Below are 27,396 nucleotides of genomic sequence, written 5' to 3'. Positions count from 1 at the left end.
TGACTCACAGAAACTGTGAGAGAAAAAAAGTGTGTTGTTTCAAGTGACAAAGTTTTGGAGGTAATTTGTTGTATAATGACTGATAAGTAACACATAAAATTTTATATTATTTCATAAAAATTCTAGTGCTGGGCACAGTGACTCATACCTGTAATCCTAGCACTTTGGGAGGCTGAGGTAGGAGGATGGCTTGAGTTCAGGAGTTCAAGAACAGCCTGGGCAACATAGTGAAACCCCATATCTACAATAAATTACCTAGGTGTGGTGGCATGAGCCTGTAGTCCCAGTTACTTGGGGGACTGAGGTGGGAGGATCACTTGAGCCAGGGAGGTCAAGGCTGCAGTGAGCTGAGATCATGCCACTGCACTCCAGCCTGGGTGACAGAATGAGATCTTGTCTCATAAAAAAAAATTCTAGTAATTATAAACTTCTAGACTCCAGACATATTTGTTAGGTTGTATGGGAGTTTTAACTACTTACATTTTCTCTCCTATATTCTTTTCCTCCTCAGAATTCAGTTGCTAATGAGAGAAGAAAACGAGACTATTGTGTTGAGAATAGTAATAACAATAATAACAGTAATAATGATTGTATTAACAGCTAACATCCACAGAGCACTTATTCTTTACCAGGTGGTACCTTTTGGATTTATTAAGTCATCAAACACTCACATTTCTATGTGGTAGATGACTACTATTATCCTCCATCTTGTGGAAGAGGGAAGCAAAGTACAGAGAGGTTAAGTTAGTTGCCCAAAGTTACAGAACTTGTCAGTTGCAAAAAGATACCAATAATTATTTCAAATTATCTTTTCATCTCTTCCCTAAAATACCTTTCCAGCTGGGTGGTGTTGGGGTTCTGTCTGATTACAAAGCCCTCACTTTTTCACGGGCAGGATGGCTCGCTCCTGGGGAGGGCGACCAGATTAACTGCCCACAGGTGTGTTGATTCAAAGCCTTTGTCATTAGATCTGTGCTGAATAAATGCTGGCAGGGCCAGCTAGTAACGGTGCACAGCTGCCACAACTGTCTGTGTGGCCTGGCCCTGTAGCTGCAATGGTGTCCTTAATAAGCAAACTTATTTTATATTATTAATAATAACAAATGCAATATAATGAACATTACTACACATTAGGCAAAGCGCTACATGTTTTACATCCAATTGAGACAGGAAAACAGGGTCTGGGGGCAGGGAACATAAGGCTGATTCCCACTTAAGCTATGACAGGAAATATCCTCTCCCTAGGTAGGCCATAGGCCAAGTAAATAACTTGTAACTTTACTTCATCCTCTTCATTTACATAGAGCGTATACCCAAGTAACCAATGGAATCATCTAGAGGGTATTTAAACTCCGCAAAATTCTGGTCCCTATGCTTGGGGCTTCTCCCACACTGTGGAGTGTACTTTCATTTCCAATAAATCCATTCATTCCTTCCTTGCTTTGTTTGTGGGTTTTGTCCAGTTCTTTGTTCATGACACCAAAAACCTGGATATCATTCACCAGTTACATAATATTTCATCTTGCTCCCAACAATCCTGTGTTAACTACTGTTATCCCTATTTTAAAGACAATGAAAGAAAACTAGAGATCTTCTTTATAAATGAAGAAAACAATATTAAGCTCCTAGGGTGGTGTTATCAGTGGAATTGTGTCCTCCCCCAAAATATATTGAAAGCCTAATCTCCAGTACATCAGAATGTGACTTTATTTGCAAATGGGGTGATTTTAGTTGCAACTGGTTAAAATGATGTCATCCTTGAGTGGGGCAGGTCCTTAATCCAATATGACAGATGGCTTTAAAAGAATGTGTACACATACATACAGAGGAAATGCCATGAGGAGGTAGGGATTGAAGTTATGCTCACATGATGCAAAAAAATGGCTGGGGCCACCAGAAGTTGGAAGAGGCAAGGAATAATCTTTCTCTAGAAGTTTTGGAGAGAACATGGCCCTGATGACACCTTAATTTGTGTCTTCTATGCTCCAAAACTGTGAAAGAATAAATTTTTCATTTAAGCCACCTAGATTGTGGTACTCTGTTACTGCAACCTTAGCAAACTGATGAAGCCACCTTTGCAAAACTATGACTGAGATAGTGAAAGAGATCTAACTTAACTGACTCCATCTTGCTTCTAACCTCCATGCTGTCCTTGTTCATTCCTGGGCATAGGTTGAACTAACTTTGGGATAAACTTAGTTTGTAGTTTCTAGTTTAAACAAAAATGGTAACAGCCCTTTCCGAAGCAGACCTCCTTCTTGCCTGGGGACTAGATTGCCTTTGTAGGACTAATATTAGCCGCAGATCAGAAATTACGGTTTAGGAGTCATGCAGCTGGAGGTTACAAAATACTGACCCTAAACTGCTCCTGAGATCAGTGCTTGAGATATTTTTCAGACCCTGCACTTGATGGATCAGCTGGCACCACCCAAATGAATAAACTTGCCAGGTTCTGACCCACAGACCCCAGCTGCATGACAGATGAATAACGTACTCAGACAGCGATACTCATTGAAAGAGCAGCTACAGGGCCAGGCCACACAGACAGTTGTGGCAGCTGTGCACCGTTACTAGCTGGCCCTGCCAGCATTTATTCAGCACAGATCTAATGACAAAGGCTTTGAATCAACACACCTGTGGGCAGTTAATCTGGTCGCCCTCCCCAGGAGCGAGCCATCCTGCCCGTGAATAATCAAAGGTTGGTTTTAGGACAATGAGAGTAAACAAGCTATTTAGATAAACTTCCCACATTCTCTTGTTATTTGTTTTTTTGCTATCAACTAAAGGTAAAGAGGACTAGGCTGTCTTCAGCCAAATCTTTTACTGAAGCTATGCAACCTCCTCGGCCTTCCAAGAAGGTTTGTGTCTATCTCTTGTAACTATCTTTATAATTTTTATAATTTCTCCAACCACCCTGACCAATCCCCTACATAAACTGGCTCATCTGATCTTGTGGCCCCTGACTCAGGAACTGACTCAGTGCAAGGAGACAGCTTCAACTCCCTATGATTTCATCCCTGATCAATCAGCCTTCCTGGCTCACTGGCTTTCCCCACCCACCAAGTAATCCTTAAAAACTCTGCTCCCCAAATGCTCAGGGAGACTGATTTGAGTACTAATAAAACTCTGGTCTTCCACACAGCAGCAAGCTCTGCTTGAATTACTGTTTCTCCATTGCAATTCCCCTTTCTTGATGAATTGGCTCTGTCTAGGCAGTGGGCAAGGTGAACCCCTTGGGCAGTTACAAATTTGGGGGCTTGTCCAGGAGTGCCCGTGTGGCTACCTGCTCATGGTTCAGTGCCCCCCACCCTCCAGCAATGGATCCAGAGGCCAGCCCAAGTGGCTGCCTAGTTCTTTTGGACTGGGGCTGACTCTGATACTCTATTGGTGGGGTACTGCTGATCCAGTGTGCAAGGATTTAATTGCAATGGAGAAATAATCCTAGGGAGATGTCCCTTAACTGTAGCCCTATCACAGGGTGTCAGTCTGTAGCTCCATTGCAGGGTGTTTGGATTGGTGACTATCCTAGGTGCTTCCAATACCACCTTCCTTCTCCCAACTGGTGTGTAGCCCTACGGCAGGGTGTCTGTAGCCCCAGTGCAGGGAGTCTGTTTACAACTCCACCATGGTGTGTCTGTGTCTGTATCCCCATTGCAGGGTGTCTGTTTGGCTCCTTGTGAGGGTTCTTGGTTAGTTCTTTCTAACTAGTAGGAAGAGTCTTGGTTTGGGAGAGTTCTCATTCAGGAGGATTTCAAAGAGGATTCTCAGATGGAGAATAGGAGGATAGTTTGGAAGGGATACTCTTGGAGTTCTTGGTCAGGGATCTGATTTGGAAGGCCTTCTGTCTGTCATGTCTTTGTGTGTGTTTGTATATGTGGAGGGGATCTCAGAAGGAATTGCTGGTGGAAGTCCAGCAGGCTTAACTCAGAGAACCCTCATTATTTGTCTAGTTACATTTGGTGAGCCCTAAAGAAAGCTCAACAGGCCTGTCTCAGGGTGACCATCTGGTCTGGGCCTTGCCCAGAGACCCCATTGTGAATTACCATTTAGAGGTCATCCCTTCCCACCTGGAGTGGATCAAAGACAACAGGGACCAACAGGGAAAAAGTTTGAGCTTTGCCAGGTTGATATTGGGTGCTGAACAAGGTGACTAATGTCTGTTTTGTTATATGTATTTTGCTGGGATGAAAAATGTTAATTCGGTTCTCCATGCAGCCTGTTGGGCAGCATTTGCAAACTAAGAATCTTGTCTTTGGTTCCACAAAACAGTAAAGGGTGATTTTCTCTTGTAAAGTGGCTTGAACCCCACAGCTATAGCACAAGAGAACAGGGTCATCAGAAGCCACTCCGTTCTTCTAGAAGCTGCAGAGAAAAGGAACCTGGGAACCTGGTATGCCAGCAAAAAGGGTAAGAAATTCTTACCAGCCAGATTTCTCTCTCTCTCTCTCTCTCTTTCTCTCTCTCTCTTCTCTCTCTCTCTCTCTCTCTCTCTCTCTCTTCTCTCTCTCTCTCTCTCTCATTCTCTGTCTGGGTAAACAGTAAACTACTTGTCTCCCCTGCCAGGGTTTGATTAATAGAAAAAAGGATTTGTGAGACCAGCCTTAGGCTGTAGCAAATCTGGTGTACTTTGTGCTAAGAATTTGTCTTTCTGTGTTCTGTAGTGGAGAGAGGGGTATCACAGGATAGAATGTGGATTTAGGATCCTTATAAGCCTGCTTTTCAAGCCAGTTTGGCAGGTTGGTCAGTTATAAACTTTGCTATGGGTCCCTGAAACCAATACAGTATAAAATTCCTCTGTCTTGTTTTGTGTCCTTAAGAGCTCAACCTTGTGACCATGTGGGGATACTTTCTTTTGGTTTGTACCATCCACAGGACAGACATTTGTAGGCTAATGTCATAGTTAGCCATAAAAATTTTTCTTGAGCAGTTAAAGGTCTTGCAAGCTTGAAATTGGCTTCTCTAGACTCCTTCTAGGAAAAGCAATAGAAATTGCTCAGTACTGAATAGCTCAGTAGCCAAGGCTTTATCTTTTGAAAGTGGTGGCCTGGGTTCAATTGTTGGTTTCTAGAATGGTTGCTTTCTGGTTTGTTATTAGTGTTACATTGCCATTTACTGAGGTTCCCCGCCTCCCCCAATGGTAGTTTCTGATTTCCTCTCTTGAGTTTTCCTTTATCTGAACTACCTTGTGGAGATTCTAAATCCTGTAAAAAAGAAACTACATACCATGTCTTTGAAGCACCTAGGAAGTTACCTTTGGTAAAGTTTATAAGCTAGAAATATTGGCTGCTTGGCATGGCTAAAGCCAGGTAATAAGAGATTTGAAATGATTTATTTTTAAAGAGCACTATGGTTAAAACTCAGCTTAATTAAAAGTGGATAAACAGATTCTGTTCCCTCATGCTAACCCATGTGGCTGTAAAAAGTTCCACTGCTGGCCCGGTGCGGTGGCTCAAGCCTGTAATCCCAGCACTTTGGGAGGCCGAGACGGGCGGATCACGAGGTCAGGAGATCGAGACCATCCTGGCTAACATGGTGAAACCCCGTCTCTACTAAAAAAACAAAAAGCTAGCCAGCCGAGGTGGTGGGCGCCTGTAGTCCCAGCTACTCGGGAGGCTGAGGCAGGAGAATGGCTTAAACCCGGGAGGCGGAGCTTGCAGTGAGCTGAGATCGGGCCACTGCACTCCAGCCCAGGCGACAGAGCGAGACTCCATCTCAAAAAAAAAAAGAAAGGTGGATAAACAAGCTATGGATATATTTAAAAGGCCTTTATGTTTTTCTCTTCTTGGAACATGCTTTTCTGGAAAAAGGTTTTTTTCCTTCTCAGCATACTGAATTATTTATCTCCATTTTTTTTGTCTTGCCACTCTTAAAGCATACATAAGAAGCCCTAAGATAACTTCTGATAGCCTGGGCCTCCTTGGGGAAGACAGAGGAGGAGCCACAGACTCCGTTTTGGAAAAAATTCTCCGTTTCCTTCATTAAAACCCAGTAATTAAAAGTGGATGGATTCGTCTCAAAATCAAACACTCTGTTCTGTTTTGTATTGTATTATCTGACAGTTTTGAGTTTGGGGGATATCCGAAATTACTTGGCAATATGAGAGAGTTGTGGTGTGTTACAACTAGGTAGGAAATATATTTTAAGGAATGGCTAATAGCACTTATGGAGGGATACTTGACTTTTTGCACACTTGGATCATAGAAGCATGCTATTGGCCACCTGGAAGATAAGGAAACATCCCCACCCCCTACTGGGAGATGAGACTCCCATGAGAGATGGGCTGATTACAAAATGGGCTGACTGGCTTTGGGTTGCCTTGCAGTGAAATGCAGGGTAGAAGCACTGTACTGTCTTCTCCCATAGTATTTCCCTCCCTTTGGGGACCCAGGATCCAGTATAAAATGGCACCCTTAATTTTTGGGGTCTGTCTTTGCCTTCACCTGCTTATTTGCTGCCTATTTAACCCTAGAAAGGCATGCTTTCCTGGCCCTGTTCCTCCAAGGACTCCACCCTGAAGCTAGTAATCCAATTAATAAACTGGCAAATGAAAAATATTACAAGTGCTGAAGCATCTATCTATTTATATGTGTGTATGTTTACATATAAAAGAGCTCTGATTAATTGGCTTAGAAAAATAAGCGCTTAAATCAAATATTTTATCAGAAAAATAGAAATTTTAATGCCTTTTTTTTCACAAGACTTCAGTAATCTTTTGGAAATAAAGACAGTTTTAAAAATTATTGGTAAAATAAAATGTCTTAAAAATGTAGACATTTGTATAAATTAAGGTCAGATATCAGATTTGTTAAATGCTTTAAGGTCAAACTATTTCCTTGACTTTTGAAAAGTGTTCAACTTACCTACTTTGGGGCATTAGATTATAGATGAGGCCTGGAGACAAATGAAGAGCCATGCCCACCAGCTATGATAAAAAGAGTCAGACCTTATCGTCACTTCTATCTGATGTCCTAGGCTCCACCCCAGTACATAATTAAAATCACTTACTTATCAGGTTTTTCACTACAAATAAAAGTTGCTAAGAGTTAACATTGTAACATGTTATTGAGACCACTGGAGAAACAGTTTTACATACAAGGTGTGTAGGGAATGTGTTTTTGGTAAAAGATTATAAGAAGGTTTGGCTTTTGTTAAAAGGAATGTAATTTTGTCTAGTTCAGAGGGTTTTAAAGATTGCCTTAACCTAAAAGTGTAACAGAACAAAACTGAAGGTTTAAGCAAAGTGAAAAGGGCTTATAAAGGGTTGATCTTGTAAAAAAAAAAACATTCTGTGGGTAAAAACAAGTTGGCTAAGATTTGAAAGAAATTATTGAGCATTTTTCCATAGGTTAAAACATTAAAATCATACTGATGTGGGGCCAGAATCTGGGCCCATATGTCCAAATAACAAGGTTTTCTTAGAAAATTGATCTGTTTGATAGAAAACTGTAAAGGGTTCGAAACAGTTTATGAAAATCTTACCTTATGATCAAACTAATTAAAACTGGATATAAAATTTTACTTAAAAAACTGGTTTTAACATTAAAGATGCACTAATGGAAATATGAAATCTGGTTTTCTCTTTTGAAGATGATTTTTATGTAATGTTAAAAGATAAGGAAAGAGTTTTACCCTCTGGATAAATGGCAGGGATATAAAGGGAAGACAGAAAACAGACAAATTCAGTCAGCCTCATGCTATCTTTATTGGGTCTTATTTGGAAAGTTAAGTCTTCTCTATCAGAGTAAAGGTTTTTCTTTTTAAAAATTTTTGAAGCTATCATTTTGGCCAAATGAATTAGTTATGGTTATCATTTTGGCCAAATGGATGACTTATGGTGACCTGGGATTCTATTTTATAATATCCAGTGTTTTAAACCTTTGCTATTTGACAAACTTTCCAAAATCGAATTATAAATTATGTCTCTCTCTAACCTAATCTTTTAGATATTAAATCCTCTGAAGTCCTAAAATGACATTTGGCTTATTTCATATGAAACTCATACAAGAAGCACTGGCAAATATGAAATGATATTTGGCTTTCTTTGGAACATTTGTGTAAATGTGTTATTGGCGTGTGTTCTGAAATTATGTAAAACTCCTATAATTCTAATATGATTTAGTATATGTTATCAGTAATAATTATAATTATTATGTTAAATGACTGTGTGCTACAGAGGTAACAAATTCCCTTGTCAATTGTGTCTTCAAGTGTGGCTGCCCTAAAATGTTTTTGTCATCCATATACTATTGTTGTCTCGTTTTGGTCGTCTTTAACAGATAGTTTTATAATCAGCTATAAAATTTAACAGGCACTCTTAAATGCAGGTTTCTGATTAAAAACTCTGGAGACTGTGACATCCGAATGAAGGAAAAACTTTCAAACTGAAGGTTGAATAGTGTTTGATTTTCTTTGGACTATATTTCCATAAATATGTTATTAGTATGCATTCCAAAAAATATGGGACACTTCTTTAATTCTGATATGATTTAGAGTACATTATTAATATTATAACTGTTAAATAAAATTATTGTATGCCACAGAAGTAACCAAGATTCCTAGTCAATTGTAGCCTTAATAGTGGCTATAGACTTTTGTCATCCACAGACATTTTGTCTTCCTTTTGTCCTTTTCAAAAGGCAGTTTATAATCAGATATAGCACTCTAAGTGCAGGTCTCAGATAACTTTAAAAATCGTTTTATTGGAATAGAGGAAAAAATGAAACTTCTAGGATTCTCATAGATAGCTGATGTGTTAAACATTGCTAATCCTTTCATTTTCACTCAAGATAGCATATTTCTTTAGAGTTATCTGCAACTTTTAACAAGTGAGTAAAAAATACTTCTGCGAAAAAATTTTAGAGCATATTTGTTTCTCTACCTGATTTCTCCTGAATATGGAAACTATTTGTAAGTATTCTGAATTTATGTCAGTACAGTTAATTGCGTAAGTATAATAAGAATCTGTTTTCTCTTGTAACAGGACACAATTGGAGAAATTGGTTATTTTACCAAGGCTTTCACTGGAATGGCATGCTTCCTTCAAAGAATCAAAGTTAATGTATACAGCCAATTAAAGCCCCTTGGGGAATCTAACCTCATACCTTGTCTATACAGTCCCCGCACAAGGTTCCTGACCTGTGAGCTACCTTGGGATCTTGAGAAGAGAGGAATTTACCCAACTCATAGGTATTTGAGGGTAAAAACCCATGGATGAGCTTGGCTTTTAAAAACTCTTATCTGAGATTTCTCATGGAACAGAGTTCCAGCAAAGCCAATTTAAACAAAGAAGACCCTAAGTGAAAAATAATTAATATTGCTGTACTGTATGCAAATAATCAGGCCAAGTATAGTAAGACTAAAGTATATTTCTATAAACAAATCAGTTCTATCATGATTTGTTTTTAATAAAAATGGGGTCTGGAGAGAGAAAAATTACGCTTCACAAGGAAACCTATTATTAGCTGTTGTTAGCTGTCCTTGAGTTTTTTGCACAATTCTGACTAAATCCTAAATTATTTGTGGGTTAGAAGTCCCCAAACTAATGCTTTCAAATCTTTGCTTTTAAAATTGAGAATTGTACTCCTCATCCTAGGACTCGTTATTTACCTTATAGTAGGCTGTTCACCTAAATATTGTACTAAAACTATAGATGAGAGCACTAATGATTTTGCCATGCAAGCCTTGAAAGCCCAGCCAGACCTGCATGAGTCGGTCAGATACTTGCAAAGTGGTCCCACTCTTCTCACCTTGGGGTTCACTCCCATTCCCACTATGTTGCCTGTCAGCAAGAAGAAGCCAGAGCAATCAATAGCCTTTTCCCATATTCATACCCTACACTTTAAGATTAAGGTATTACAAAACCCAAACTGAGGGACTGAAACTGCCTTTGCAAAATTATGATTGAGACAGTAAAAGAGATCTAACTTAGCTGACTCCATCTTGCTTCTAACCTCCAAGTTGTCCTTATTCATTCCTGGGCATAGGCTGAACTAACTTTGGGAGAAATTTAGTTTGCAGTTTATAGTTTAAACAAAGATGATGACAACCCTATCCCAAAGCAGACCTCCTTCTTGCCTGGGGACTAGATGGCCTTTGTAGGACTAACATTAGCCACAAGATTAGAAATTGTGGTTTAGGAGTTGCAGCTGGAGGTTACAAGATGCTGACCCTCCCTAAACTGCTTCTAAGATCAGTGCTTGAGATATTTTGCAGACCCTGCACTTGATGGATCAGCTGGCACCACCCAGGTCAATAAACTCACTCATCTGATCTTGTGGCCCCCCCACTCAGGAACTGACTTACTGCAAGGAGGCAGCTTCGACTCCTAGAGCTTCGACTCCCTATGATTTCATCCCTGACCAATCAGCACTCCTGGATCACTGGTTTCCCCTGACCCACTAAGTTATCCTTAAAAATTCTGTTCCCCAAATGCTCAGGGAGACTGACTTGAGTAATCATAAAACTCCGGTCTCCTGCACAGCCGACTCTGCGTGAATTACTCTTTCTCTATTGCAGCTCCCCCGTCTTGATGAATCAGCTCTGTCTAGGCAGCGGGCAAAGTAAACCCCTTGTGTGGTTCCACTGATACAGGTGATTTAAGTGTTAAATAAAAATCTGTTACTTTAAAATGCTGAATAAAGAGTGTTTAAAGCACTCCACAAACATTATTCTTTAAATGCCTCTGTGTAAGAGAAATTCTAATATTGTGCCAGGATATGTCAAGCTATGAGATAAAAATGAGTGCATTTCCTAGAATGCTTATTCTACTCTAAGAGTTTGTGGGAGGTATAATAATTCATTTAACTGGTAAGTAACTTAAACATTAAAGAAGAGTCAAACACTTTTTTTTTTTAAAGGGAGAAGAGAGTTTTTTTTTTCTTTTCAAAACACTTGCTTGAGTTAGATCCCCAGGAGTATTTTTAATACTCCTGTGTAATTAGGGAAACATCATTATGTCTGTATTGATACATATACATACATATATAACATGTATATGTGTAAGACTATGAACAGTCCTAAATTTATACTTTGGGCTGATAACTCTGGTTTTCAGGAAAAAAAATAAAAAATAAAAACAAGTGCGAAGTCTCCCTAACTGGTCTAAGTGAGAAATCATTTGGCACCGCCTCTCCCTTATCCCCTACCTGCTAATTACAATTTTTCAAATATAGTTATCATGAAGTGCAAACTACCATAATCTTGGTTTATCTTCTTGGCAAACTTCACTTAGAAATTTAGAAAATGGGGAGAAAGAGTAAACAAGGTTAAGAGTGGGTTCTCAGATAGAATTGGGTACAAATCTGGGCTCCAATACTTAGGCACAGGTGGCCTTGATGTGTAACCACCTAGGTTACACAACAGGTGTAGGTTAACCATGAGCTGCCTTATCTCATGAGGTCCTCACGAGGATTTAGTGAGCTACGCACCTGAAGTCCTTAGCTGTAGCCAGACAGCAAGTGTTCAAAGATGTTAGTCACTGTTTTTGGTTACTGTTACATCATTGTGCAGGGTCACATAGCTAAGAGGAATTTCAAATCCAAGTCCATCCTACTTCAAACTCCTTTGTGCTCCTAGGCTGTACAGTATAATCACCTTGGAGAGTAGGTGATTGGCCCCAAACTACTTCGGAGAGTGCAGGTCATGGCCAGTCAGTCCTTTATCAGACCTCGTCCTTGCCAGATGCCTAGTGCCCCAGATTCCCTCAAATCTCAGGCCAGGTCACCTCCCAACTGGTAAGACTCCTCCACCTTCACCTCTGACTCCCCAAGACTACACTTGGTTTGGATTCCTGGGTACCTTCAGCCTGCAGGGACAGGGGCTGCAGCGTGTACTCCCCATGTCTGCCTCTGCTGTCGGCCTCCCATCTGAGTAGGCAAAACATTCCTTTACAGAGCAATGGGTTCATGGATAAACTTGTCTCTAGTGCAGCGCTCTATCAGAGCACAGGACATGGGGCCAAAGCACTGCCCTTCCTAGGGAGTCCCGGTTCTCGACCTTCCCAGAATGGAAGTTTGATTCTTCCATTGGCCCATTTCTCAGATGGAAAAACAGATTCAGCAAGGTGCCAACGCTTTGTTGAGGACTACCCTGGAGGCTAGGTTTTGTGAAAGGGTAGACATTTAGACTGGAGTCAGATACGCATTCTGGCTTATCTCCTGACTTACTGAGTGAACTTGAGCAGGTCCCTTTCGCCCATGGGTCTCGGTTTCTTCATCTGCACAAAGGGGACGGAACACTGGATTACGTGTCGCTAAGGCCCCGGGTTCTCAGAGGAAAGCTCACCCCTGCAGGGCCGCCTGGCCCCGCGCGCTAGCGCCCGCTGCACTACAAGCCCCAGCATGCCTCGGGAGGCGGGGCTCAGTGACGGACAGGGAGCTCTGCGAATTGGCGCCCGGCAAAGGGCGCTCAACGGCGCGTGCGCAGAGGACGGCGGGCGGGTGGGCTGGCGGCGGTGGACTCGTCGGAGCTGCGGGCGGTCAGGTAGGGGGCGGGAAGGAGGGTTGGGGACTGGGGACCACGGCCGAAGTCGTGGGCCGTGGCTCAGCGGCCGGTCGGGGGAACGTGCCGGCGTGCACCGGCCGCGCCGAATGGCAGGGTCTGGGGACCGGATCTGAGGGGCAGGACTAGGGTGGGGGTGGGGCTGCGAGGGGCAGGCTCGGGAGGGATTCGTGGGGCTGAGGAGATCCGAGGAGATGGAGCTGGGGGAGGGGAGCGAGGGGCTCTGAAGAGATATGCGTTTGCAGCATCTCGGGAGGTATGAGGTAATGTGGGGGCTCTGAGGAGGAACGGGGTGCAGCATGCGGGAGATGGGAGGGAATCAGGGCCCTGGAGGGACCTGGGTGCCGAATTTCAGATATATGAAGGAACTGGGGGGCCCCGATGAGATTAGAGGGAATCTGGGGGCGCTAGGCATCTGGCAAGGACAGGGTGTAAGATGATAGGAGCAAGGTCTAGGGCGATTCTAAGTGCTATTGAGAAAGGGCTTTCGGAGTGGGCTGAGGGTGAGATAGAGGGGGTGGGGTGAATTCTTGAGGGACTCTATCTTGTTAGCAGGAAGAAGGGAGCTGGCTGAGTTGTGAAGGCAGCACATGACATTCAGTGCATAAGAGGAAGGAGCAGGGTTTGAGGGCGGCACAGTGCCTGATGGAATGCAGGAGATGGGGGTTCAGATTGAGGGAGAGCAGAAATCTGAGGTAAGGAATTGGGGCGTTGAACTGAGGTGCGGAGCTGAGTGCGGCAAAGATTTGGAAATAGGGATTAAAGGATCTGTGTCCGAGGGATTTGAGGCATATGAGTGAGGAATTGATAAGGGGTGCAACATACAGCCCCAAAGATTGGAATTTGGTATTGTAAGAGGGTTGAGGACAGGGTTTGGAGAGGATTGAATCGTGGGGTGGAGGTGTCCTAACTGGGCTATAGAATCAAAGGACACTGAGTAGATTTGTGGATTGGTGTCTTGGGCTGCTAAAGAGATTTTCCTTAAATCGCTGCATGGGAGACAGGGGGAGTTTAGGACCTAAAAGTAATGTATGAAACTCTGGATGAGTATATGAAGATGAGCAGAGTTCAGGTGTTGAGGAACAAAGTGATAAATCTTCAGTTCAGATATCCTGAAGGAGTGTGGTAATCCCTGTGAAGGGTAGAATCTTCTTCTTTTATTAAACAAAGATCCGTCATCATAAGGCAGGTATGGTATTGCCACTAACTCCACTCTGAGCACCGCCCTCTCCCTCCTCCTCCCCTGGCCCACTGAAAGTGGTAGCTTTGAGGAAGAAGAAATGGAACTATTCAAGGTCATCTGCCTAAGCCCTTTTTCCTTGTACCCCCAAGCTACCATAGCAGATAGAAGGTGAGACCTCCAGGGGAATAAGTGGAATAATTTATCCTATATAAGATCCATTACAGCTTGAAGGGGCAGTGGCTCTGTGAGTGAGATGTTTGGGCTCGGAGAGGGGCAAAAAAAACAAAAAAAATGAACAACAAAAAAAGGGAACCCTTATGTATTGAGCATTTAGTCCTGTGCTAGACTGTAAAGCAGTGGTTCTTAACCAGGGGTTGCTTTGTCTCCTAGGAGACATTAGGCAATGTCTGGAGATGTTTTTTGGTTGTCACACTTAGGGTGGGGGATACTACTGGCCTCAAGTGGGTAGATTAAACATTAAATATAATGTTTTATGTTAATGTTAAACATTTGACAATGCATGGGATAAGCCCCTCCCCCCCAGTAAGGAATTATCCTGCCTAAAATGTCAGTAATGCCAAAGTTGAGGCACTCTGCCCTAGAGTCAGATACCCTGGGTTCAAGTCCTAGCTCTATCTCTTCCTGACTTTGTGGCCTTGAATGAGTACTTAACCACCCAGTGCCTTGGCTGTTCATCTGTAAAATGGGGTTATGATAACAGGACCTATGTCACAGAATTGTTGTGAGGATTTAGTGAAGTAAATTAGCATGCCTAGGATCTGGCACATAGTAAGTTCTCAAAGTCTAGTAATTTTTAGTCTTGTATCTACTTCTTTACTCAGTTTTCATGACAGTCCTTCTAAGGACTATATTCAGTTTCACACATGAGGAAACTAAGGCTTAGGAAGTGACTTGCCTAAGTTTTCATAGCCAGGAATGACACAGTTAAGCTCATACCCAGATCTCTATAACTCTGTATTTTCCCGCTTTCCTTGCTGCTTCCTTGCTAGGACCCGCTGAGTCTTATTTTCTCAGCCCATTCCCCTCTAATGAAAACGAGGATTGCCCAGTGAGTATCACTGACTATGAGATTGAACTCTAAAGTTGGGGGGTAAATCTCTCTGATTAGGTAGGGAGGAGCCCTGGACTTTGTTCTTGATTTGTTCTTCGACCAAGACCAGGGGCTAGATAAGGAGAGGAGCTTGAGGTTATTAGGCAGGATGAGGTGCAACGGACTATGGGGTGAGGTATGGAGGCCGTTGGCTTGAAAAAAACACCTCACGGCAGGGACTGAGGCTGAAGGCAGTCATACTTTGAAGGAGAGTAACTACTGTTCTTTTTTTTTTTTTTTTTTTTTTTTTTTTTTGAGACGGAGTTTCGCTCTGCCACCCAGGCTGGAGTGCAGTGGCCGGATCTCAGCTCACTGCAAGCTCCGCCTCCCGGGTTCACGCCATTCTCCTGCCTCAGCCTCCCGAGTAGCTGGGACTACACGTGCCCGCCACGTCGCCCGACTAGTTTTTTGTATTTTTAGTAGAGACAGGGTTTCACCATGTTAGCCAGGATGGTCTCGATCTCCTGACCTCGTGATCCGCCCGTCTCGGCCTCCCAAAGTGCTGGGATTACAGGCTTGAGCCACCGCGCCCGGCAACTACTGTTCTATATGGTCTCTTTTGGACTGCTTTTCTCTGGAACAGAATTGTAGCATTGGCTCTATCATTTCCAGGACTAGCTACAGCATTGCTGAAGCCAGTTCAGAAACAAAACTTGACTGTATCTGACAGCAAGACTTAGCTGGAATATCCATGCACATCCCTAAAAGAAAATATGTCATGGGAATTCAATCAGTCCTGTCTAAACTCCTTACTCTTTCTAATTTCCCATGTTACCTTGGACAAGCACTTGTCCTGTCAGCTTCAATTTATTAAAAATGCAAATGATTATCATTTGTTGAGTGCTTATTATGTGCGTTATCTTAGTGAACTCAGTCATCCCGCTAACAGTCTGGGTTTTATTCCTTGTTTATAGGTGAGAAAAATAACAGGTTAAGTGACTTACCCGGTGCTACAGAACAAGTGGCTAGGTTGGGATACAAACCCAGTTGTGTCTTACACGTATGTTACATTATAGTAGTTTTATTAGAAGGCTTTTCCAACCCTTCAGAGCCCCTATGTTTATGTCTGGAGAGTAGTTGGAAGCCAAAAGTTTATAAGGCCCTTAAAGTAGATCATTGTCTGTGCACACTGATGTGGAACCTTTGTGACATTCCCTCCATCTTGTCTTTCTGGTAAAACAATCAAATTTAAAAATAATTTCTAGGTGCCCTTACCAACCTCTCAGCCAGACTTTGTCTAAAGCTAGGGAACTATGAAACATCCTTTAAGTTAGTAATTTTATGACTGGGAGTTGACACTGGGATTTGAATCCTTGCTCTATTACTTACTGGTTTTGAGACCTTGGACAGGCTACGTTTTTCTGAGCATTGGTTTCCTTATTTTTGAAGAGGAATGACACATACTTTACATGGTTATTATGAGACAATGAGAACATATTAAAAAAATGCCTGACAATAAAGAGTAGTTGCTTTAAGAGTGTTAGCAATTATTAGAGGAAGGCAGTGCTGGAAGAGAACTAAGTATTGCTTTGTCAGATTTATTTATTTAGACAGGGTCTTGCTGTGTCACCTAGGCTGGAGTGCAGTGGTACAATCACAGTGCACTGCAGCCTCAACCTCCTAGGCTCAAGTGATCCTCCCATCTCAGCCTCCCAAGTACCTGGGACCACAGGTGCATGCCACCATACCTGATTTTTTTTTTTTTAATTTATTGTAGAGATGGGGTTTCACTGTGTTGCCCAAGGTCTTTGCCAGATTTTGATAACCCTAAGTAGTCTCTGCCAGTGTCCCCAAAATTCTCATCCCATTTTGTATATTTCCTGGAATCTCCTTGATCCTTTAATCATAATCTCATGATTAAATGAACAGATGTTATATGCAGGGAAAGGAATTGAAAGAGCGAGGGTTGAGGTGAGTTGGAGGTCTCTGAGAAAGGGCTATTGATTTTTCCTTTGTCTTGTATTCCTTGAGTCATATTGGCAGTGTAGATACTACTCAGATGTTTTTGAAAGATGCAAGGGAGTCTCTCTAGGTCCTGCAGTTTTAGAGGAAGACAGAGACAACAGGCAAGCATGTTTTCCAGGAAACCCTGTTATTCATTTAGCCTGCCCTTGACATAGTTTAGCTCAAGTTTTCTTTTTCTACAAACATACTTCCTTCTGGATTGTTTTGTTTGCCCCAGACTGGTACAACTTCAGGAGCATGGCTGTGTTTCCCTATAAGCCCCGACTTGTTGAGTTTATCTTAGTTGTCTGCAGGTGCCTTAAATGCCCTGAGTAATCTAAACTTCATCACAATCCTCTCCAACACACAGGAGTGGATGTCAGGTGATGGCCTCACTGACTTCTTTAAAGTCAGTCCTGTTAATGAGTGGCCTTTGGTGGCACAGTGATAGTTTTGCACTTGATTAGCATTCTGTTAGAATGCATGAGGAATAAAGTTTAGAAAGCTGACATAAAAGGAAATGAGATAAACCTTGCAAAAAAACCGGTCAAACCAGGGGAGCATGTCAATAGTAGGATGGACCTTTATGTCTTGTGAAAGGAAATGCAATATTTTACATGTTGTCTCGTTTTTAGGGGAAAGCACTGTTTATGTCTGTTTTTTGCTCAAAATTGTATCACCAGTACCGTTCACAGGGCCAGACACATAGTAGGTGCTTAGTAAAGATTTGTTTTGTTAATTGCTTAAAGTTCTCTAGTTTTGCTTGTGGCCTAAACCACCAAAGGCTGATATAGGTATAGGAAATAGAGACATCTAGAGAACTACCCCATGGTGGAGATTCAAGCATTAGATGAAGATTTGAAACCTTAGATCATCTGTAATCTTTAGATTCTGGGATCAGATAAAACAGTTTCTAGGAGGGCTCAGGATTTTTATTGTTTAATTGTATGTATCTGAGGCCTTGGGTACAGTCTGCTGAAAAGTGCCTATTCGTTTCTTCTAATAGCAGTTGCTGCTGCCACTACTACTGCTAATAATAATAAAAACTATTATTTATTTATAGTTAATTGCATGCCTGGCTTGGTACTGTACTTAGTGCTTTACACATGTAATCTCATTTAATCTTTACAATAACCTTGTGAGGAAGAGACTATTTTAAAGCCTCTTTTCATAGGTAAACTGAGAACTACAGAAGTATTAATAACTTGCCCATGTCTTCACAATAAGTGGTAGAGCTTGAATTCAAATCCAGGAAAGCCTGATCCCTCAGGCCTACTTCCTTAATCTATATGATACTGCCCACTCCTAGTTCGTGTCTTTTAGTCCTAGTTCTGTTATGTGATTTGTGGTCTTAATTTCCCCCTCCTGGTCTTAGTTTTCTCATCTATTTTACAACTTGAGATTACTACCTTTTCTTCCCCTTTTGCCCAGGCTGAAGTACAGCAGCAGCATCACAGCTCACTGCAACCTCCACCTGCTGGTCTCAAGTGAGGAGATTGCTACAAATTCTAGCATTTCATACTCAGTCTGTGCTTGAAGGAGCTACAGCAGCTCATTTTCTGGGCAATAGAAGTTGTAAATTCATTTACCCATCAGTTTTTAGCCTGGATGTCTAGCATTCTTAATTAAAACTCTTCAAAACTGACCAGCCCTTTTATTAATCTTTATGTGCCTTTGTATGCCATGAAAGGAAAGTTTCTTCATGCTTTCAAAATGTAGTTTGTAAACTGAATGTGTTATTAATACTAGTACAGTTATTGTTAATGCTGTTTCTGGTTATTATTTATTTAGCATCCTTTTATTATACACCTACAGGTATCAGGCTAAGTACTTTATATGCATAAAATCCATAGTCATTACAGTACTCTTTTTTATAAACTAAAAAAACAGGTTTAGACAGGTTAAATAAATTGCTTCCTTCCCCACAACTTGTGACAGTGCTAAGATATGATCTCAGTTCTATATAACTTCAAGGTTCTTTTACTTTGGTTTATTTGCTTTTTCTACTACCTTGGTTACTCATTTCATGGAATGGGGAAAACCCAGTGGTGCTAGAAGAGGCTAGATTAATATGGAATATGATTATGTAATTTTTCTGAGTCTTAGGGCAGCCAGAGTAGACACAGCTTAAGGGATAGTTTCTCATTGGGAGCTGAAGAGATGTGCTAGTACAGTATGGTACAGTATGTACAGTATTAATCATTAGGTCAAGGATTGTGAGAAGATGGTAAGCTGATGTTAGATGAGGTGGGAGATCAAGAATTAATGGGACAAAGTGCACAACAGGAAACAGACCTTCAAGGGATCATGAAGGGAGCCAAGATGATACATAGCATGTTGGATACTCTGATTGGTTGCAGAGTTGATAGCTGGCAGAAAATGGGCAGCTTACTTAAAGATTTAGAATGATAAGACAATTCCTTTTATTTGTGTAGCCTTTTGGGGAAACTGAAGTCTAATTGACCTTCTATCTGAGTCATTCTCGGTATTAACAGTAATGACCAGATGTGCCCTTCTGGAGGAGACAGGCTGTATCTGCCTGTCTCTTAGCCCCATTTCAGGCTAGGATCCTTCACAAAGCCGTGTTTTCAAGTCATGGAAATGGGAAAAGTGGTTCTGGCTTTTTCCAGGTTTGAGGCTATATCCGTGCCTTATGCTTTCATGAAGGGAACACAGGTTTTCCTGGCAAAGCATGGCAGCTTTGGGGCAGGAATTCTTGACATCCTCAGAGAACTTGGTGAAGCTGTAGTCAGCTGAGATAATTTGGGGATGTGGGCATAGTAAATTCGTTTTTTTTAACCTGATGTCTTAGAGAGGTAGGAAGCTTTTCAATAGGAGGAATATGATATTCCAGAAAGCTGGGGAAATTTGCTGCTATTTTTACAAGTTGGCAGCCTTGTCTAATAAACTGATCTTCATTGCCAGCTCTGGGAAGAACACAGATGTCCCTGTGCATTGTAAGGTAATGTTCTAGATTCAAACTCCAAATGTTGTCCTCAGTCTGTTGTCCCAGACGATAGAAGAGAGAACTGTAGCTATTGATTTAGAATTCAGAAGGGTTGCATGGATCCTGAATTGTAATTTCTATCAGTATGTCTATACTTTTGCCTCTAGACACTTGGCATTTAAGAATTTACCATTCATAGTTTCAGATATCCACATCAGACCTCATATGCTTATGATATGTGGTAAATACTGTTTTGCTGAGGTATGGATTTGAGTCAGAAGGGATTGCAAGCTTGCTCTGTGAGAGTAGGTCACTCAGCTAATAAATAAATCTATCCCACTCTAGAGCAGCAGAATCTCATAACTATATTAGTGTTCCTTCTCTGTTATGGAGAAAATGCATATGCTATAAGGCAGCATTCCCCAGAGTATGGTCAAGAGAACATTAGTTAATCATTGTTATGTGACAGTAAAAAATAGCTTGAAATAATGTTGGATTAAATAAAGTAAAAATATCTGTACTGCAAGGTTCTACCATATTTGAGCTGCGTGACCTTGAGCAAGTTTTTCTGAGTATTCGTTTCCTCATCTGTAAAATAGGATAATAAAAATATTACCTACTTCATAGTGTCATCATGAAGATTAAAAGAGGTTAAGCATATAAAGTGTCTGTCACAGTAACTAGCACATAGTAGGCACTAGATGCATAGTTTCCCTTGTAGTACAAAGGAAGTGGGATATCAGGGAGGAAGAATTGACTTTAGATAATTGTGCATGTCTGCACAATTTTTTGTCAGATTGCATTCCAAAGCTAATATAGTAGAAACTTGTTGTAATATGTATCTCTACATTAACTCCCGTTCTTCTCTATGCCTGGAGAAAGAGTTGATGTCATGTGCAAAGTGTTCTTGAGCTAAATGCATTGTCCTTAAAATCCAACGAACTTGCCCTCCACTTCCTCTTTCTCCTTAGTGGTTGACCATCTGCAGATCACAAGACTGCACAGGTACAGCTGTAGGATTTGCATGTATGAAATGCTGACTTTATCATATGCCTCAACTTGCTAGACCTATTCGTTCTGGTTTGGGGTATAAGTTGACAGTAACCTAAGGCTACAGAGGACTGAGATCTCTTTGGGTCAACTTCATAAGCATATATATATCAAGAGGGTTGGAGTGTTCATGATTTTTACTGGATGAAGCAGAAGGTACTGTAAGCCAGAAATAAACTGTCTTGATAAGGCACTGCTATTTTTTAAATCATCTGGACTTGAGTCTTTGGCTATCTCAGCTGTTCATCACTCCCCCACTATAATCCACTCACCTTTCAAATCTTACTGATTATACTTCTGGATATTGCTCAAATGAATCTTTCCATTTCTAACATCTGCTCCCTAGTTCAGACTCCCCATTACCCCGTCTTCTCTGATTTGTTTCCCTACTGCATTCCTGCTTTGATCATAATCAGCTTCCTGCTTCAAAACATTTATCGCCTCACCATGCCTTTGAAAATGAAGCTCAAAAATCTCATTTTGGCTCTTAAGACCTTTTATAATTATTCCCCCAATTTACGTTTCCAAGCCTGTTACTCTATTCCCCATATATAGTCCCACTGTTTTAATCTAAGGATAATAAAAAAGAGAACTAAAATTCATTTAAGGCTTTTTTTGTGCAGAGCCAAATCTTAGCATTCTATATACTCTATAGATTATTTAATTCTTACATTAACTCTGTAAAGACTATTATTTCCATTTTAAAGATGGAGAAAATAAAATGCATAGATTTTAAATATTCTGTTTTCTTTCTAATACATGAAACTTCTTGTCCTTTCCTTTGCCTTTTAAACTTTGTTAAGGTTGTGCCTTTTGCCTACTTCTTTCTTCCCTCTCCGTGTATTTATGCTTCTTTCCACGCCAATATAAAATGTCATCTTCCTTTTGAAAATTCTTTTTCCCTTTCAAATTAGAATGACTCCTCAACCCCCATCAAACTTAGTTTTTATTTCATTTATAGTACTACTTTCTGCCTTCATTATTATTTGCCTATGTGTCTTGTCTTTTATAAAGTTTGAATATCTGAAGAGCAGGCTCTGTATCCTGAAGACCTCTTGTATCTAGCACAGAACAAGATACCTAAACTTAGATGGCTGGGTAGATGAGTAGGTAGGAGGATAGATGCATGGAAAATGTGTATTTTCTGATCTAATGTTTTGCAGATTACCTAAAGCTAATCATCACAATTTTCTAAGTCTGTGGATGATTCCTAGGGCCCCAAACATGACACAGTAAACTCTATGACATGATGAAAAAAAAAAAAAAACAGCCTCTACACTTTTGCTTACATGGTTTTCTTTGTTTAAAGTACCTTTATCCCTCGTATAAGTCCTTCATATCTTTCAAGACATATCTTAGGCATGAAACTGCTTTTGGGAAGCCTTCCCCAAGTCTGTTAGGTAGAATCCATCATTCCATCCACTGTACTCCAGCAGAACATTATGTGGACCTGCATGTCACACTTATTCCTTTTACTGTGCGTAATTATCCTGTGCTTTTCTCTTAGTGTAAATTATAAGTTGTAAAACTCACCAAATATGAAAATAATCATTAGCATTTATTACAAGTATACTACTTCCCTGGTGCTATATACTAAGCACATCATATTTGTCTTGTTATTTAGCCCTTACAATAACCATATAAGGCAGACACCATTATTACTTCTATTTTACGGATGAGTGATGGGGAAAGAGCTTTTGGAAGTTTGAGTTACTTCCTTATGGTCATGCAACTAAGTAAGTGTCTGAGATTCCAGAATCTGAATTATTACCCACTATGCAGTGTTTTGTCTTGTTTGTTTCCCTATCTGTCACCTTCACGTGACACATAATAGACCTCAATAAAAAACTAAGTGAATGACTGAACGACTGGTCATAGCCATTCTCTAAATGTTTCTTGAGTGAATTGATTTATATAGTCAAAGGAAAATGAATAATGGTTTCTTTTTCTCTTTAGCAGGAATTTTACCCTCTAGGGCATGAATACTGTGCTGTTCAGTTCTGAGCTGTGCTAGCAGTACCCTTCAAAGGAAGAGCAATGGCTGCAGCAGCAGCTTCTCACCTGAACCTGGATGCCCTCCGGGAAGTGCTAGAATGCCCCATCTGCATGGAGTCCTTCACAGAAGAGCAGCTGCGTCCCAAGCTCCTGCACTGTGGCCATACCATCTGCCGCCAGTGCCTGGAGAAGCTATTGGCCAGTAGCATCAATGGTGTCCGCTGTCCCTTTTGCAGCAAGATTACCCGCATAACCAGCTTGACCCAGCTGACAGACAATCTGACAGTGCTAAAGATCATTGATACAGCTGGGCTCAGTGAGGCTGTGGGGCTGCTCATGTGTCGGTCCTGTGGGCGGCGTCTGCCCCGGCAGTTCTGCCGGAGCTGTGGTTTGGTGTTATGTGAGCCCTGCCGGGAGGCAGACCATCAGCCTCCTGGCCACTGTACACTCCCTGTCAAAGAAGCTGCTGAGGAGCGGCGTCGGGACTTTGGAGAGAAGTTGACTCGTCTGCGGGAACTTATGGGGGAGCTGCAGCGGCGGAAGGTAGCCTTGGAAGGTGTCTCCAAGGACCTTCAGGCAAGGTATAAAGCAGTTCTCCAGGAGTATGGACACGAGGAACGCAGGGTCCAGGATGAGCTGGCTCGCTCTCGGAAGTTCTTCACGGGCTCTTTGGCTGAAGTTGAGAAGTCCAATAGTCAAGTGGTAGAGGAGCAGAGTTACCTTCTTAACATTGCAGAGGTGCAGGCTGTGTCTCGCTGTGACTACTTCCTGGCCAAGATCAAGCAAGCAGATGTAGCACTACTGGAGGAGACAGCTGATGAGGAGGAACCAGAGCTCACTGCCAGCTTACCTCGAGAGCTCACCCTGCAAGATGTGGAGCTCCTTAAGGTAGGTCATGTTGGCCCCCTCCAAATTGGGCAAGCTGTTAAGAAGCCCCGGACAGTTAACATGGAAGATTCCTGGGCCATGGAGGCGGCAGCCTCTGCTGCTTCTACCTCTGTTACATTTAGAGAGATGGACATGAGCCCGGAGGAAGTGGTTGCCAGCCCTAAGGCCTCACCTGCTAAACAGCGGGGTCCTGAGGCAGCCTCCAATATCCAGCAGTGCCTCTTTCTCAAGAAGATGGGGGCCAAAGGCAGCACTCCAGGAATGTTCAATCTACCAGTCAGTCTCTACGTGACCAGTCAAGGTGAAGTGCTAGTTGCTGACCGTGGTAACTATCGTATACAAGTCTTTACCCGCAAAGGCTTTTTGAAGGAAATCCGCCGCAGCCCCAGTGGCATTGATAGCTTTGTGCTAAGCTTTCTTGGGGCGGATCTACCCAACCTCACTCCTCTCTCAGTGGCAATGAACTGCCAGGGGCTGATTGGTGTGACTGACAGCTATGATAACTCCCTCAAGGTATATACCTTGGATGGCCACTGTGTGGCCTGTCATAGGAGCCAGCTGAGCAAACCATGGGGTATCACAGCCCTGCCATCTGGCCAGTTTGTAGTAACCGATGTGGAAGGTGGAAAGCTTTGGTGTTTCACAGTTGATCGAGGATCAGGGGTGGTCAAATACAGCTGCCTGTGCAGTGCTGTGCGGCCCAAATTTGTCACCTGTGATGCTGAGGGCACCGTCTACTTCACCCAGGGCTTAGGCCTCAATCTGGAGAATCGACAGAATGAGCACCACCTGGAAGGTGGCTTTTCCATTGGTTCTGTAGGCCCTGATGGGCAGCTGGGTCGCCAGATTAGCCACTTCTTCTCAGAGAATGAGGATTTCCGCTGCATTGCTGGCATGTGTGTGGATGCTCGTGGTGATCTCATTGTGGCTGACAGTAGTCGCAAGGAAATTCTCCATTTTCCTAAGGGTGGGGGCTATAGTGTCCTTATTCGAGAGGGACTTACTTGTCCGGTGGGCATAGCCCTCACTCCTAAGGGGCAGCTGCTGGTCTTGGACTGTTGGGATCATTGCATCAAGATCTACAGCTACCATCTGAGAAGATACTCCACCCCATAGGGGATGAGAAACACCATTTTCTTCTGCTCCCAAGCCAACTTCCCTTCCCTTAGTTCTTGGTTGTTAGTGGCACATATAGAATAGACTCAGCATATGTACTGATTCCAGCTAGGTAGTTCTAGAACTTTAGAAGCTCCATCTTTTAATGTTTTTTATTTGTTATTTCCCCCTCCCCACTTCCCACCTAAATTTAGAGCTTTAAAAGATGCACTGCCCAAATAGGACACGCAATGGTGTTAGCTGAAGTTTGATTAGCAATTAGGCACTTCCAAGGCTCTAGTAGAGAGCGCCACTTTAGCCCTTTGTGCCATGTTTGAAATTTGCCCTTGTATTAAATCCTTGATTTTTTCCCATTTGGCTTTGATGCCCTTGGTCCATTGTTTCCTTCCTATTATAATGTGCTTCATCTGTGACACTTTCTCTTCAACTCTGATTGGATTCACTGTGCATGCTTCAGTGGGATCTGCTCCACCTTTCAGTGACATTTCAGACATATTCCTGTAACATTATGTCTCAGTCTGATCGTCTTTACCAGTGTGAAAGCTCATTCATTTACTGCTACCAAAGGGGATACACAGGCCCTTTAGGAAGCAGTACCTCTCGCCTGGAGGATCTGTGCCATCTTGGATTGAGAACTGCAGATGTGACAGAATGAATTGACCCTAGTTGGTTGGTATTGACGACTTCAGCCTGGAAATTGCTTGCCTTTTAAAGAAGCATAATATGGATTGGAATTATGCCAAAGCATAGGCAGCTAGGAATAAGCAAAGAAATGCTGATATAATCAGCAAACTTGGATCGTCTCTAGGGCTCATCGTTTTTCATACTACCTCTCTCTTCTGGCCTGTGTCTAAGGAATTGTACAACATAGGCCAGGGCCAACAAAATGGAGAGGTGGACACATTTTCATGTTCATTACTAAAACAAACAGCAAAACTGTTGGTTTGTTATTCTGTATTTTCCTCAAGTGAGTACATACTATTTGGTTTCAGGATTTCTTTCCATTTCTCTATCAAGCATTAAATAATTGAGAACTGTTTCTTCATCACTGGTGTTCATGTCTTTTAATTAAATACGGAATTTTGGAGATGATAAGAGGGATAACCTGCACTATGCCATTTTGCTTCCTAATCTCACTGTGTTCTTTGAAAGTGTAGGTATCTCTCCATGTCAAAATTCAGCCAAAAGCACTGTTATGTAAAGATAATAACACAAATCTTTCTCCCAAATACATATGTACAGAATCATCCCCCAGGTTTAGAGTCACCAATACCCTATTCTAAATTGAGCTTCTGCCATATGTTTTATGTTTATAATTACAGCTCACAAAAAGGAATTTAGTCTTGTTTTTGAGATCAGAAGTGGGTGAGAGAACCTGTGATGAGGTTCCTGAGGCTTTGGTGTTTACTAAGCAATATATCTTACTCTAGGTGCAGGGCTGATGGCAAGCTGAAGAGCAACTCCCTTGCTTTCATGTAAACAAAATTTGCTAAACTGAGCTGCACAAAATTGTTTTTATGGTAGTAGTGTTTCTTTGGCTTGTATCGTAATAGCTGCCAAAGGATAGGTAAAGAGGTCATTAAAATGATGTTGAACTAGTTTGTCTTGTTCTTTTCATCTGGAGAAAGCCCCATATTCTGATTATGAAATTGTATCCGATTTTCAAAGATTGGGTAATTGAGAGGAAACTGATCCAATTAAAAGTGCATCACAAATGACTTCACTAGTTATTAGAGCCACTTTATCTGTGTGGGCACCCAGCAGCAGGAGATCTGTCTTTGCTGTCAGTGGGGGACTTGCTGAGGTAATAACAGTGGCTCGGGCCTTTGGCACACCGTTTGCAGTGGTGGAATAAATATAATACTGTGGGCTGGTTGGAGGTAAATGAGGCCAGGAATCCTCCAGCTGCCCATGCTTTGAAAGAGGTGCTATCACTGAGTGACATTCAACATTTAGATCTCTACCCATCTAAACCAGTCATGCCTTTTCCCTCAAGTAAAGCAAGTATCTGTTGGCTCAAAATGGAAGTGTGATCTAAGTGTTTTTTCTTTTTCCCCTTTGATGTGAATATTTTAGGCTGTGCTTAGTACAGTCAATGTTTAATTATCTGCTGTGTTGACTAAATTGCAGACTAGGGCCCCAGGAAACTAATTTGTTCAATTACAGCAGTTTTTTTTGTTGTTGTTGTTTTTTAAAGCAGCAGTACCCTTGTCCAAATAAAGTCTTATATGGAAGTCTATCATGTAAAATAGATCAAAGAGCAGCTGCTCTGATTGAAGCAGGTTTGTGCTGCTGAAGAATATGCTGTTTCCTCCCTTTACCTTACCTCTTGTGCTACCATTGCAAAACTTGTGAATCTATAGAATACTTTTCTGAAAACCACTGAACTACCGCATTGCTTACCTTATAGTTCTGTCTTATTAGTCATGTGGCTTTGGGCAAGTCATTTAACTCTTCCTCTTCTGGAAAATAACAAAAATGATCCCTGCCTCCTAGAAGGGTATGAGATAACTGATGTGAAAATAACCTGGTTTCATTCCTGGAATATTCAATAAATGATGATCATTATTCTTTTATCTAGTTGCTCAAAAGAGCACCTGTGGTGGGAAGTGGTCCAACCAAGCTAAACAGTTCCTTTCTTCTTGCTTAACAGGTTTCTATTTG

General features: G+C 41.8%; 2 protein-coding genes across 7 annotated transcripts in view; one reads left to right on the top strand and one right to left on the bottom strand.

The window, feature by feature from the left end:
* ASTN2 (astrotactin 2) overlaps positions 1–27,396 on the bottom strand; it is a 1,009,693-nt gene that overhangs the window by 241,379 nt on the left and 740,918 nt on the right. The window lies entirely within an intron of this gene.
* Positions 12,401–26,331, top strand: TRIM32 (tripartite motif containing 32). 4 transcript variants are annotated; one of them, XM_033237649.1, is made up of 2 exons: positions 12,401–12,480; positions 22,693–26,331. In XM_033237649.1, the coding sequence occupies exon 2, from the start codon at positions 22,771–22,773 to the stop codon at positions 24,730–24,732; it is 1,962 nt and encodes a 653-aa protein (XP_033093540.1). In that variant the 5' UTR covers positions 12,401–12,480; positions 22,693–22,770; the 3' UTR covers positions 24,733–26,331. The 4 variants fall into 4 exon arrangements, with proteins under 4 accessions (XP_033093540.1, XP_033093539.1, XP_033093542.1 ...); XM_033237648.1 differs by having other exon boundaries at positions 12,404–12,480; positions 22,690–26,331; XM_033237651.1 differs by lacking the exon at positions 12,401–12,480 and adding an exon at positions 12,665–12,761.

Source organism: Trachypithecus francoisi, unplaced genomic scaffold (genome assembly GCF_009764315.1).
Source record: "Trachypithecus francoisi isolate TF-2019V2 unplaced genomic scaffold, Tfra_2.0 Lachesis_group16, whole genome shotgun sequence".
Classification (NCBI taxonomy): domain Eukaryota; kingdom Metazoa; phylum Chordata; class Mammalia; order Primates; family Cercopithecidae; genus Trachypithecus; species Trachypithecus francoisi.
The sequence above is the reverse complement of the archived record's forward strand: the minus strand, read 5'-3'. Positions and strand labels throughout refer to the sequence as shown.

Bases quoted from the DNA above. Each gene is read 5' to 3' on its own strand.
- TRIM32 (XM_033237649.1), top strand. From the start codon at position 22,771: ATGGCTGCAGCAGCAGCTTCTCACCTGAACCTGGATGCCCTCCGGGAA.